We start from the raw sequence: 15,233 nt of genomic DNA on the forward strand, positions 1-15,233 counted from the left end.
GATGCATATATATGCTGAAATGTGGAAAAGAGAAGCCACATATGGTGGCATAATCCACAAAAGTACAGCCTGTCCTAGAAAGTTTGAAGAGGGAAAAGTATGTGGCAACATTGCAGACTATCTTCTTTTGTCATTAATGGCATCATGTAGTTTTTTACAGTTATAACAAAGTGCAGCAATGAAATCTGGGGTTTTTTGTTGTTGTTTTATTAACCACTTCCTTTTATTACTTGCATTTGAGAGAGGCTGCGTGTGGCTTTGTTCACTCACTCATCCACTATATTATTGCATGAGAGTATACAAACTAGTGAACATGTGCAGCTGCTGCGTAATTATGTGCTGGATCTTCCTAATGAGCTCTGTCTGTAAAACAATGGCAGGACATCTGCACCACATTTTAGGATGTGGGCACCTCGTTGTTGCTATTTTGGAATATTTCTGATTAATTACATGTTGTAATTGACAAAGACAGTCACCAAAACTAAATGTTAAAAAAAAAAAATCCTCCTGCCACTATATCTGGTTTTATTTGTTAGATTTTACCTTCTGAAGTCCCTAAAATATATATTTAGATTATGCTTCACTGAACTTTTTATTTTTTGAATTTTAAATTTAAATGAGCTCCTATTTTTGTGTAATTTTGTTTTTTTCTGAGCTAAGTTGTTTTCAACAATTCAATTTTTGAGATTAATAACATCTTGTTTTTAATTTTCAGTGCTGCTGCTATTTAAGAACTGCTTGGATTAAAACTCCCCTGCACAATGTTTTACTTTTTTATTCCTCTTCACTGGCTTTTTAGATAATCTGAAAATAAATCTTATTTTTAACACTTGTCTGCACACACATAATTATATTTTGAAAATACTTTGTCCATAATTATATCCATCTTTAAAAAAAAAGACGTGATTTAAGAATCTAAAGCATAATAATTGTGAATTATTATCACTCCTTCAAAGCAAATACGCTTAAATAACTCTTAATGCAGCAGCAGGAGCTTTATTGTTGTTATAGTTGTAATGTGCAAATATTTCAGGAGGAGTATTATGCAGACCAATCTCATCAGTTTTCTCTTTTGGTTTTTCCTGTGAGGATTTTGAACTGGATGCTTCAACCACAACCTTAAGTGTAGCTTCTGCTCTTTGCTTGGCCAGTTTTTCACACCACCTGTCACTAATTGATTAATCTGTCCACCCTACATGCACCACCTGTTTTGCAACTCGCTGTTGCCAGTTAATTTCTTTGCTCGTGTCTTGGTGTTTGTATCTGCGGTTTCCAACGTTAACTTTTTGGACTTTTACTTTTTTTTCTGGTGTCCTGTGTTCAGGTCCTTTCCACTTCCTGCAAGAATCAAACAAATCCTCTTAATCCACATCTCGTCAGCTTGAGTTGTTTGTAGTCTTCTGCTATAAACTTGACCAAGTAGTTCCTCAGAGTTTGTTTTACATCCTTGGTGATCTATAAACATTTGTGTTGAGACCCGGGACTTGTACTTTTAAGATCTTATTACTATTTCTAATAATAACCACAGGCATCTCCATAAGGTATCAGTACTGTTACGCATATGAAAAGAGTTGTATAAAGCCTTTTGTCACTCCAGAGAGAGCTGAGCATTGATGCTAACCTTAATTAAGATACAAGTTTGAAAACTATCCACTATCCAATGCTGCTAAATTCACGGAGTGCTCTTTTAGGGATTAAAATCTTAATGATGTTGTAAAATAAGCAAAGCCACAGTAATTATAGCACAATGCCTCATACGTGTAGTTATTCTAAATCTGAGAAGGCCACAGCCTTGAGAGGCTTGTTGCCTAAATGAAAAAGGAGCAGTGAGTTATTTGCTGCCCTAATGAGCTCTAATAAAAAAAGCAGGATAGCCTGGATAGCCGCCACCATCACCACTTCCACTTCTCTTGTGTTAGCACACACGCACACATCCATCCTCTGTACCTCACTGCATCTGCTGCAGCAGGATCCCATCGGCTATCCAGTTACGGCTCGCCTGGCCGGGGGCTCGCATTAGTGGCGTAGGAGAGCTGTGAACAGGGAGTATCAGATGCTGTAATATGGAAATTCCTCTGTAATGCAGAGGCTGCGGGATTGTGCGATTACTTAATTCATTTAGCTGAGTAAATGTTACCGGTCTGCCAGGGCGCAGAGGGGATGTGGATTTAGCTTGTGTGTGTGGTGTTGGGGGGGGGGGGGGGGGGGGGGGAGTGGAGGCTCTGTCTCAGGGAAGGATGGCAGGAGTGTGTTTAGCTTTTCTGCGAGCAAGTATTGGCACGCATGTGCGGTTGCTGGTACGTGTGTGTTACGGGTAGATGGGAGTACAAATGGGGCCTCAGAAACAACAGGTTGGGTTTAAGGCTCCAGTTTCACGCATCCAGGGAACAAACCATTAAGAAAGAGCACTGAGCCCACACTCCTCCTCCAGTACCCACATGACCTATCCCAGATGCTGATTTGTGGCTCCTGACACTTTAATTCATCGGAAAACACAAGTCAGGACCCAGGAGTTAAGTAAGTCCATTAACACTATGCAGAAGTAATGTTTTCCAGTGCCGTGCCAGCCCTGCCACCCAGTATGATCAAGCACGGAGACTCAGTCATTTCACAGTGGGTGAATATTTCCTGGAGGTTTTACACTAAGGCTGCCGACAACATAATTTAAAGCAATGGTATTAGTATTTTATGAACAGTAAATTATCGTGTTATCATGGATGTTATACAACTCTTCTGGTCATTTTTTTCATTTTTTCTTTTGTGCCATCATAAACTCTTGGTTCTTTGTTAGATAGTTGTACATAAAAGTAAAATAAAGAGTTTCTGTTTTACTTTTATATTATATATTATATATATTTATATTATATTGATTTAATATGAAGAAAGTACAAATTTGGAAGGGTTTTTACTGAGTATACTAGCTGCACGTGTTTATTATTTAATATATAAACCTCTTGGATGGATTTGCAAGATCTGTAGCTATAAAGAGAATATAATTCAGCTTGCAGCCAAATTACGGTCATACCTCATTTAAAATATTATTTTCCTAAAATGAAAAATCTCTGGATGCAGAAATTTTGGACGATTAATAAACTGGTGCTGACAGTGCACAACATTTCAACACTTTTATTTTTCCTCTGAATAGCCATGATTGATTTATGAAGATGTGATGCGACCGCTCCACTCAATCTCTTTCCAGATTTTCAACACAATGTGGAGTCAATGAAGCATTTTTATCAGCTGTTGTATTGACTGGATTCAGCAATTCCCCATAGCTGCCCCAGAAAAAATGATTTCATTGTCCTCTAATCCATTATTTAACACAGCGATGTCAGCTGAGCTGTAAATGACTCAAAACACAGCTGCTGGGGAATGGAAAACTGGGGGCCAAACTCAACTCGAGCAAAATGGAAAAAGGTGGAGCCGAAAAGCTGTTAAAACTATCTGACAGATTCGATACGCTCTGCAATGTGGAACAGTATTATTAATTTGGGAACTGGGCCTGTTAAATCTATCATTCCATTATTCTAAGAGGAATCCAAAGGACATTTGCAGCCTCCAGTGCAGCAGCCAGCGAGCCCTATCTGTTGTTTTAACAGTTAAAAGTGAGTTTATCTTCCATTTTAAGGTGAGGAAGTGTTTGCAGTGCCACCCAATGGACATTTGGTACATTTTCAGGACTGGAATTAACAATCACGGGCTTTTAAAAGCCACATCGTCATCATCGTTGCAGTACCTTCCTGTCAGTTTGATATATCCTTTTTACACCTCAGTCTTTGACAAGGATTTTGCTCTCTTTTATCTAATTTTCTTCAGGAACAGCCAAGTTCCCTTACTTTTTTTTTCTTTCCTCTAAATATAACTCTTGAAAGAATGAATACTGGACCCAGAGGATTATGGAGACTTTGTTATTTCATCCATGAAGCATAAAAATGACTTTAGGGCACTTCATACTGGAAAGAGATGGTTATTAAAGGATTTAATTTAAAGTAGTTGTACACCTCAAATAGTCTTAGGATTAAACCTGTTGCTTGTCAAGATATCATGCGTGATTTGTGTAGCCATACCCTTTTTGGTTCGGATGCAGCCTGACTAATATCCTGAATTGACTAACCATTATATTGCTGTATCTCTGCAGTGTATGTCAGTGTGAAGTGTATTTATTTATTATTATATATTTATCTATTTAGTCTATTTATGTGATTTTTTTTAAAGTGCAGTGTTTAAAAAGTGTTGTCATAATATCAACATTGCAAAGGACCAGTGATGTTGTCTGAGCACTCAGTTAGCATTAGCCTAGAAACTAGCAAATAAAGTAGTTGCTATTAAAAACTATCACTAGCAAACCGACACAAGGAGCCTAAATCTTGCTAACAGCAAACTTAATTTGATAATGTATTTATTATATTGTAAATATTAATAAAGAAAATACTTTTGTTCACTTGCCCTAGAAGAGCTTTTGACATCAATAACTGTATTTTTTTTTTCTTTTTAACCCCACATTGCAAAGCTATGACATTACAAAGACATCAGCTGGAGTGTTGATCCTGGACCAACATTATGATAATGCAGGAGCAACAACAACACAGGGATATCAGATACACCCACCACGCGACAGTCTGAGATTTACCTGTAAATCTACACATAACCAAACCACTATCAAGTGCTTTGAGTGCTTAATATAACCATAACAAGGTTTATTCACACATTTGTTGCTAATAAAAATCATTATGAAAGCTAATTCAGTCATTGCCATGTTTTTCACCTTGATAGATACATTAACAACTTCATTTCATTAAATTTAAAAACTGGAACTATCTTTAAAAAAAAGTATTTTAAGCCTTTTTTAATATCTTGCTGGGATTTAGTTCGTGTTGTTTCGTTGGAGAATTTTGTTGAATATGAAAACAGCTTATGACATCCCTGGAAGTTTTACATTACATGTCTCAACCACCAGGCCTGCATGCTGCCCATTTGTCAAAAACAATTAATAAAATATGAAAAATGAACAGAAAGTTTGATTCCGTGCAGATAAAAGCATCAATAAATCTCCATAAACGTTTGTCTGTGAAACTCTTTAAAAGCTGATGTGGAGGACAGCGCAGCCTCTGCCAGCCTAAGCTCTGGTGGCCACTCTAAAGGAAAGTCTTCCAGGGAGCGTTGGCCTGCTGGTGTCCCCCTTCAATCTAGGCTTTAATAAAGCTCCTTGCTTTGTGTATTGTGGTTCAAACTGTAAAGTGGTGGGGTCTCGCGGCAGTGCCAGCGTGAATCGCAGGGGGCACAGAAGTCTTGGAGGTCCTGGTTTTACAATGCAGCAGTTCACAATGTATACACCAGCCCCCACTGTGGTGCAACTGGAGTTTGTCACTTGCAGATTTATATTCGTCTCCATTAAAGCTCTTTTACAGGCCCACCGAGAATCCCAGAGAGGCAGAGAGTGAGAGAGAGCGGGAAGAACATAAGGAGAGGCATGAAATGTAAGAGTAAAACGAGGGAGACATCAGGAACAAAGGCACCAAGAACCAATAGTTTAATGACTGTGCGAGCTGGAGAATGTGTCCGTTTAACATGATCCTTATAGATCCATTTAGTGGCAGCCCTGTTACTGTGGAACCAAATCATTTCACATGTTCTCCTGTAAAAGTGAAGAATACCGTACCAACCAAATCTGTGATTTTAGGGAGGCATAAAAGTAATAAAAGTGACTATAAATCTGACAGCAAGAGAAAGATGTCTGATTGTTACCACTTTTACAATTTAATACAAAACCAGACAAAGAAACTGTGCACAGCTTTCTTTTCTTTTTATACTCCAGCCACTGACTGTTATTTGTCATTACAGGAATTTTCATGCAAATATTCATGTATTTATAACAAAAATACACTAAACTACATTATCAAAGAGGAAACTTTCTGTTAGTCAGAGGTTCAGGCCTCAGACTGCTCTATGTGGGATATCATAGCAAGTGGACATCCCTAATATGGTCAACTGAGGCACACTGCTCTGAACACAGAAGCCCCACCCATCTGCTGTTTAATCCTTCTGTTTGTGATGTGCATCCAATTAGAAGAGGGTTCGCTTAAAGGATAGGGGTAGAGTCCAAAATCGAATCTATGGAGATGGAAAAGAGCAAAGTAGACACATACACACATAAAAAAAAAAAAAAAACACTTTTTTTCTTATAGCACCTTTTATATTTTATCTATTTAGTGGGATTGATTTTTAGTCTACTGCCTTAGTTAACTCTTTATATTTTGCAAACTACAATATTTCATCAGTTGTCTTTTTACTGCATTGAGCTTTTGCAGCAATTTATTGAAATGTGCAAACAAACATAGAGGTAAACAAGGCAAATAGTAAATGAGGCCTAAAACCAAGTTTGTACGATTCTAACAAAGTTGAAATTCAGCATATGGCATCACCACCTTTGTTCTTCGGCACAGTCTGAGCCCAAGAAAGGTTTTCTTGTCATTTCTTTAAGAAGTCTTCAGGAATAGTTGTCCAGGTTTCTTTAAGGACATTCAAAGCTGTGTCGGGTCTTTGCTGGATTTCTTTTTCTATTTATAATTAAGGACATGACTTTCAGAAACTTCATCTGCAGTCATGTGTTTTAGGCTTTCTTCTTTTGTTCTCCACTTGTCTGTTTCCTCAGATTTTTTAGGGACACACTGCACACCATGCCATGTTATAAAAAAAAATTTTTAGCTAAAGGTTTTTGAGGAATCACCCTGTTGGTGCAAACATAGTACTTTATTCCTGTTAAACTGTGTTAACTTAAGCATTTTACATAGATTCAACAACAAAAAGGGGGGGAAATATGTTTTTGTTACAGTCCGCCAGTAACAATGTGCCAACAGAAACCATTTAAAATTGGTTCTTTGCAAAGTTATCTGTTATGTGTAGACACAACTCTGGTTTATCCCTTGAGTTTATGTTTGTATAATTCATATATCTGTGTTAAGGGGCTTAGCAAACAGATAAACATTAGTCTGAAATGGTCGGGTGCAAAGACTGGACTGAACATTAGAGAAAAAGCAGCCAACGTCCAAAGAAAGCCTTTCAAGAAGGCTGTCTTTACAAAGCAATATATTCTACAAACAATGTTCAATGCTTTGTACAAATACTATACAAAATATTGAACTGTAGTTTATTGCCTTGCATTTTTTCAGTAGTTATTGGTAACATAATAAAAGTATATAATTTTCACATTAAACATCTGTAGGAGTTCCATGTTTTGCCAGTACTTATGGATGCCCAATACTTGTGTGCAATGAGAAGGGTTTTTTGCCAGTAGGCCCTCCTCAAGGCTGACTTTCTGGGTTTGCTGAATGTTAGGCTCCTGATGCACAAATGAAGTTTAATTTATGTTGTCTTCTGTGGTAGCTAAAAGCCATAAGTATCCACATCCTCATAAAATTACCCTGGGAGCTTTCACAATCCTGTTTTCCATCCTGTCCAGTTATTTCTCAGTAGCCCTATATGTCTCTGTCATTACAGACCAAAGAGGGGAAAAAGCTTCTTTCTTACAGAACAGAACACAAGTGAAAGCTCACATTTACTCTTTTAAAATTACAGATTTGTTCCTTTCAAATGTTTACAGTTTTTCTCAGTCGCTTTGGTGCATTTCTCACAACAGAATTGAACTCTCCACCACTACTAAGGCACTTCTCAAAACAATTAGTGCAAACTGCAAAACATGGTGGATAACTTGCAAAAGTGAGTCACTCCATCAAAAAGAAAAGTCAGGTGTCCAAAATAAGTTGTCAATGCATCAACAACAAATCCCTTGAGCAAAACAGACAATACATTCATCAAAAGCAAGTACTGATACCAAACAAAGTGTCAGGGCTGTCACAATTACAAGTCATTAGACCAGCACCTTTGGTCACAAAATCACATGGTCTGAACATGTTCCCATTGTGACGGATGTCTTTGTAGGTGCTTCCCAATGACATGTCAAGTCCGGACCGCATGCATGGCATGTTGAAAACCATAAATTGTAAAGGACAATCAAGACACTCCATATGCACTCTTGATAATATTTAATTGAAACTGTTCACAGCATTGTGCAAACTGGGGAAATACAGTAAATCAAACATTTTACAGCAAACAAACTCACCTAGACAGTAAACCTCACTGCAGTAGTTACGACTCAAAAAAAACAAACTGAAAAACAGACACTGCTGCATATCAATCATTGATATCTAGACGCTCCCGTCTGTCTGCCCACATATTTGCATCAACATCACAGCGTATGTCAGCTCTATCGATGCATCGGGGAAAGTATCTTCTGGAGTGTCGAATCCACCCTCTGCAGGACTCTGCTGTGATGTCATCACAAGCTGCATCCATAGCTGCTAGCAGGGTCATTTGGGTATGTGGATGCCTGTCATATACCTTCCACCTCCAGGAAGAGAAAAACTCCTCAATTGGATTCAGGAATGGACTGTAAGGAGGAAGAAACTCCATAAGCATCCTGTCGTGTGCTGCAAACCACTGCCTGACTACAGCAGAGTGATGGAAGCTTACATTATCCCAAACCACTACATACATTGTCCGATTGTCACCAGGATCATCCCTTCCATTTTGTGGGATCAGGTCCCTATGAAGAGCATCCAGAAAAGCCAACAGGTGTTGTGAATTGTATGCACCAATACGAGGAATATGGGTGTGAACACCATTCTCTGAGATTGCGGCACACATTGTAATATTCCCTCCTCGTTGGCCTGGGACATCAATGGTGGCTCTTTCTCCAATGTGATTCCGTCCACGCCGTCTGCCTTTTGCGAGATTGAATCCCGCTTCGTCAAGATATACAAACATGTGCAGGGGTTCCCTGGCCTCCAACTCCAGGATATGCTTTACAAAGGATGAGAATCAGACAGGTCTGTAATGGTGCATTTGGCAGAACAGATTGTACAGTTGGAATTGTACATAGGATTACAGTAACATGCATAAATGTAGGTTGAGTACATGGCCTAAACTGTTACAGTGAACAGAGGTACATATGCGAACATGTGTTACCTGTACATACTGGTGACGGAGCTCCTTCACTCGATCACTGTTCCGTTCAAATGGCACTCTGTACAATTGCTTCATGGACATTTCATTCCGTCTGAGGACTCTGTCTATGGTGGAAATTGATATTGACTGAATATTTCCGAAGATGGTGTCATCGTTTACGACAGTTCTTTGTATTTCTCTCAGTCTCAAAGCGTTGTTTGCAGCCACCATTGCACAAATTCTTTCCTCTTGCTGCGGAGTCATAAGTGGACCTCTTCCACCTCCTCTAGGTTGTCTGGCAGTCCTTTTTGAGATGCAGATGGGAAAACACACACATGTAAGCGCAAACATGCTTACAGTGATTGTCACAGGACTATCATTCAAAACTCCTTTCTTTACAGCATTACTGTATTGTACCACAGCACACTATGCCACACCTGGGCCAAGTCTGCGCTTCAGTTACAGTACGTCTATGTGTAAGGATCTGTAAGGTCATGTCCTAATGCAAGTCTCCTGTATGACTATGAAAGTGCAGAGCAAATTAGTTTGTGCTGCATACTGTAACTAGATTACGGTGTGCTCACCTGTTTTCCCGACGAAATGTCTGGATGATAGAACTTACAGTAGTTCTCCCAACATTTGGCTGCACCCTTCGACCAGCCTCGGCCATTGTGAGGCCATGGTTTATCACATGATCCACAAGTGTTGCCCTGATTTCGTCAGGAACGTGTCTATGTGGTTGGCCTCTTCTCACCCGGTTTTGTCCTCGTCCTCCACCGATCCTCACTCCTCTTCCACGAGGCTGACGTTCCATGTTCTGCTGTTTTGTAGATTCAGTATGCACCTCATGCCAATCCTGTCTGTTGGTTTACATTGCAGTATATATGTACTTGTGGAGTGGGGGATGCTGTGCCGCGGTTCACCTGTGACTGGGTAGGAGAGGCTTTTCATTGGTTGCAAGTAGGAGTGACACACACCAATTTTCATTAGTGTGAGATAAGGTTCACCTGAGACATGTAGTTTATGGAGATTTTCATGGGAACTCCTCCAAAATAGGGTTTTCAAAATGGGTGTATGAATCGTTTGACAAGCTGTTCAGCAATTTTGAGTGCACTGACACAAGCAATGCAATGAAGACTATTAGTTGTAAGGACAATGACTATTCAGCCGGTACAAGTATGAATAATTGTGACATTCATGATGAAAGAAAGGAGATAGTGATGAATAGGAAGTCAAACGTGACCATTCTTTAGATATTTGTACTCACTCAACTGCTTCATGTCCAAAGGCATTTGCCTTTGGACGCAGTGAACGTGAAACCGCCACAGGGTTGTGCCAAAACGACTACATGTTGTGGTGGTTGAACTAACTGTTGTGCAATGTTTAATTCTGTTGTGAGAAATGCACCAAAGTGACTGAGAAAAACTGTAATAAAGGTAATTATACCTTGATCACAAACACTGATCCTAAATTTGTGCTGAAGTTCTAACTTAAAATGACCGGGACAGAAGAGGAATGAGCTTTTTATCAAGACAGGGTAAAAAGACAGCTTTTTTCAGCATAATTACATTTAATATTTTTCTTTTTATGGATTTGTAGTAAAGTCTTGGTCTACAATAAGTATATGATGCATGATTTTCCTACTGTATAAATATATCAATTAAAGACTCAGAAATCTATGTGTGTGTGGGGTCCTCTACCAGAGGCTTGAGAGCTTGAGGTTTCTGCACAGTATCTTAGCTGTTCCTAGGACTGCGCTATTCTGGACAGAGATCTTCGATGTTGTTCCTGGGATCAGCTGGAGCCACTTGCCTGATGTATTCATGGCTGTTTGCTGCCTCATCCTGGACTGTGGTGCTGACACTCACTAGTCCCCTGCCTCCTTCCTTACGCTTAGCGTACAGCCTCAGGGTGATGGACTTGCATGGTCAGGAGCTTCCAGGTCTTCATGTCAGTTGCTTCTATCTCCTCCTTTGGCCAACTTATTATCTCAGCAAGGTACCTGATCACAGGCAGGGCGTGGGTGTTGATAGCCCAGATCTTGTCCTTACCGTTCAAGCTGACTCCTCAGTACTTGCATGACCCTCTGCCATACTTGGTGGATGCAGTCTTTTTAGTGGCCTCTTCATGGTTCCCATTTGCCTGTGGGATCCCCAGGTACTGTCCTCTATGTCTGCAATGTTGCCTTCTGGTAGTTCAATCCCCTCAGTTCTGACTACCCTCCCTCTCTTTGTTACCATTCGACTACACTTCTCCAGTCCAAACGACATTCCAATGTCATTGCTGTATAGCCTGGTAGTGTGGATCAGTGAATCGATGTCTCGTTCACTCTTGGCATACAGCTTGATGTCATCCATGTACAGGAGGTGGCTGACAACTGCTCCATTCCATAGTCGGCATCTGTAGCCAGTCTTGTAAATGGTCTCACTGAGGGGGTTCAGGCCTATGCAGAACAGCAGTGTGGACAGAGCATGTCCTTGGCAGATCCCGCACTTGATGCTGACTTGGGTAATGGGCTTGAAGTTGGCCTCTAGTGTTGTCTGCCACATCCCCATTGAATTCCTGATGAAGGCTCTTAGAGTCCTGTTGATCTTGTATAGTTCTAGGCATTTCATGATCCATGTGTGGGGCATTGAGTCACAGGCCTTCTTGTAATCAATCCAGGCAGTGCACAGGTTGGTCAGCCTAGTCTTGCAGTCTTGGCTGACTGCTCAGTCCACCAGTAGCTGGTGTTTTGCGCCTCTGGTATTCTTGCCAATCTCTTTCTGTGCCCCGCCCATGTGCTGATCCATGTGACTGTTCATCTTAGCCGCTATGTACCAGATACTGGACCCCCTTTTTTGTATATGAGACAGGAAAATGTAATGTATGTAGACATGGTCGAGACAACCTTCTGGTGTTCAAGTGGAGCATCAGAACGGGGAAGAAAGGTGATTTAAGTGACTTTGACTGTGGCATTGTTGCTGGTGTCAGACAGGCTTGTCTGAGTATTTCAGAAACTGCTGATCTGCTGGGATTTTCCCACACAATCATCTCTAGGGTTTACAGAGATTGGTCTGAAAATTTGATAATATCTAATGAGCAGCAGTTCTCTGAGTGAAAATGCTTTTAATCATACCAAAAGTTAGAGGTGAATGGTCAGACTGCCTCGAGCTGATATAAAGGCTGCAGTGACTCAAATAACAACTTGCCATGACCAAATTATGCAGAAGAGCATCTCTGAATGCACAGCACAGAAAACCTTGAAGCAGATGGGCTACAACAACAGAAGCCCACACCGGCTGCCATAAGTTAACTGAAACTGAGGATACAAATGAGCTGCCCAACAGTGGACAAATGTTGTGTGGTCTGAAGTATCTCGATTTCTACCATGACGTTCAGATTGTAGGGTCAGTATTTTACATGAAAGCACATCCATCTATCCATGCTGCCATGTATCAGTGCTTCAGGCTGCTGATGGTGTAAGACTATGGGGAATATTTCCTTGGCACCATTTAAACACCACAGTCTGCCTGAGTATTGTTGCTACCCATGTCCACCCCTTTATGACCACCTGTACCCACCTTCTGATGGCTGCTTCAACCTCGACAACGTACCATGTCACAAAACTAAAATCATCTCAGACTGTTTTCTTGAACGTGACGTTGAGTTCACTACACTCAAATGGCTTCAACAGTGACCAGGTCTCCATCAAATAGAGCACCTTTGCGATGTGACTGAATAAGAGAAGACAGCTGACAAATCTGTAGCAACTGTTTGATGCTATCATGTCAATATGAACCAAAGTCTCTGAAGACTGTTTCCAGCACCTTGTTGAATCTGTGCCATGAAGAATGAAGGCAGCTCTAGATTTTACTGAAGAGGAGTCAAGTGAAGCTTCAAGTTATTACAGCTTTTTATCCTAGTACACTGTAAGTAGCATTTCTTTTTTAAAAAGCCACCAAAGACTAATGAAAATAAAACCTAAAAAAAAGAAGCTATGTAGCATTCATCAACACTGACTTTTTTTTAATGTTAACGCTGTGTTGTAATTATAAGCTTTTATAAGCATAAGCTAATTATAAGCAGCTATAGGTGTATTGTAAAAGTTTATCAATGTACAGTATAACTTTTAGTAATATTTCAGTCTGCAAACACAATATACTGAAGCGTGTGTGTGCAATGATTCTTTGTTACACAAGAGGGCGTTGTCTCCCTTTGTGAACTAATCATTGGCCTGTTACTGCCTCTTCTCCATGCAGGAGATTAATGAAAGGTGTATACATTCACAATGCATCCCTGCTGCTTATGTGAAGAGGGGGGGAAAGAAAAAGTGGACACAAGCTGCATATGCATATGGCGTACTGAGCATATGGAGGGGAGGTGTCTTCCCAGCTCTTCCTCCTCCACTCTTTCTGCTCACTTGTTCCCTCTGTCCTTTCTTTCTCTTGAAGCGAGCCACCTGCATTATGACAAAAATCTGCATCTCCATCCGAAGGGCAGGCGAGCTCCTGCAAAGGTTGCAGCTTAAGAGAAGATGGACTTCAAGTCAAATGAAAAGCAGGCAGGTTGTGTAGGAACAGCATGGGAAACTGGCTTTACAAAGCCCGCACTATCATCTGAGTCACATCAGACACATTTCCCCCAATTCCTGCAGACATTCTGCCTCCGTCCTGTCGCGATCTGAGACTTCATGCTGAATCACTGCGTCTAAACATAGATGCTCATTTGTCGCAACAGCATGGGTCAGGCAGTGCAGGCGAAAGGTGAACAAAGAGTCACGCAGTGGAGTTAAAAAGTTCAGCTGCCTGTTTTACAGAGCAAAATAGGCAGCCATATGGATGTCTTGTCTTTTCAGCTCAGCCCCCCTGAGAAATGGTGTTTGTCAGAGTAATAAAGCTGTCCCATAACCCCATAACCTCTGTAATATTCATGATCCAAAGTTTGTGCCTCGCAGGACAGCTTGATAAGTGTTAGACCTGAGTGTGTTCCCATGCTCAGCCATAACAAGTACATCGTCTACCTGGGTTACCACGGGCCGAGCTAGTCCAGACACCCAACAACGCACGGCAGTTTGTTAAAACACACTCCTCATTGGTTCATCCCAGGCACTCAGCGAGAGCTGTCTTGTCTGTTTACTGATGTCACAGGCTGGACGGAGCCCATAATAGGCAATGGCTCATCTCAACATTACGACCTGTTTATAAACGAGGTGAAAAATGACACTTTTATTGCCCCATGCAGCATCCCTCTGTCCTGCCGTGCCCCGGCCTGTTCTACCTTGTCCTGTCACACACACACACACACACACACACACACACACACACACACACACACACACACACACACAGTGAAGAGAACGGAGGGAGGGGATCTGGACAGTGACAGCTTTAATGCAGTATCTCATAAACATGCATTAATCAGAGCAGGGGGCTGGTATAACCGCTGTGGCATACAAAGAAGCAAGACAAAGAGAAGAAGAGACGGGTCCACCGGTGATTCACGCTTTGTGCCGTGGTCATCTCGCGTCCTCTCCAAAAAAAGCCAGCGGGGTTTTGACAGCCACGACGAGGATGCGCGCAGCGGCAGCAACGACAGGCGTCATCCTCACCATCAATCAAACAGACTCAGAGATGAATGAGAGTTTATATAATGTATGGACATCAAACAGGACTCTGTGACTTTGAAAAATTACAATAATAATTTGTAATATATATATATATATATATATATATATATATATATATATATATATATTACAATATAATCACAGTTTATGATAGACCCAGAAAGACTAAATACTGAGTAAAGGTAAAGAGGTGGGGCAAAGAAGCTCTGCAGAGACAGCAGGTAAATACAGTGATAGCAATATTATAAAAGCATGTCCCTTTCAAGCAGTGCGGTGGTTCAATGGTTAGCATTGGTGATGTGCAGAAGAAGGTCCTGGTTCAAATCCAGTCTGGGGCTTTCTGCACGAAGCTTGTGCACGCTGTATCGGCGAGCTCTCTCTAGGTAATCTGGATTCTGCCCACAGACCTGAGGTTAGGCTAACTGGTGGTTCTAAACCTGAATATGAATCGCGGTTTGTGTTAGCCCTGCAGTAGATTAGCGGCTTCTCACCCTATGAGAGCTGGGATAGGCTCAACCCACCAAGCCTCGCCCCCGTGACCCTGAATTCAATAAGTGGAAAAAGATGGAAGGTGAAGGCAGCAAAATGTTCTCAATCAAAGCAATTGCAAGGAGGTTGATGC

The 15,233-nt window shown here is 40.9% G+C and overlaps 1 protein-coding gene and 1 long non-coding RNA gene across 4 annotated transcripts in view; one reads left to right on the top strand and one right to left on the bottom strand.

Moving 5' to 3' along the window:
- Nucleotides 1-15,233, top strand: part of LOC309689930 — an 86,182-nt gene that overhangs the window by 42,226 nt on the left and 28,723 nt on the right. The gene's annotated exons all lie outside the window — the stretch shown is intronic.
- Nucleotides 7,687-10,409, bottom strand: LOC309690183 (uncharacterized protein). Of its 2 annotated transcripts, XM_082507111.1 has the most exons (4): nt 9,588-10,409; nt 9,025-9,307; nt 8,552-8,859; nt 7,687-8,446 (listed from the first exon to the last, which is right to left on the bottom strand). In XM_082507111.1, the coding sequence occupies exons 1-4, from the start codon at nt 9,815-9,817 to the stop codon at nt 8,191-8,193; spliced, it is 1,077 nt and encodes a 358-aa protein (XP_082363237.1). In that variant the 5' UTR covers nt 9,818-10,409; the 3' UTR covers nt 7,687-8,190. The 2 variants fall into 2 exon arrangements, with proteins under 2 accessions (XP_082363237.1, XP_082363236.1); XM_082507110.1 differs by having other exon boundaries at nt 7,687-8,859.

This window comes from Aulonocara stuartgranti (genome assembly GCF_965226115.1).
Source record: "Aulonocara stuartgranti genome assembly, chromosome: 15".
NCBI classification, from domain to species: Eukaryota; Metazoa; Chordata; class Actinopteri; order Cichliformes; family Cichlidae; genus Aulonocara; species Aulonocara stuartgranti.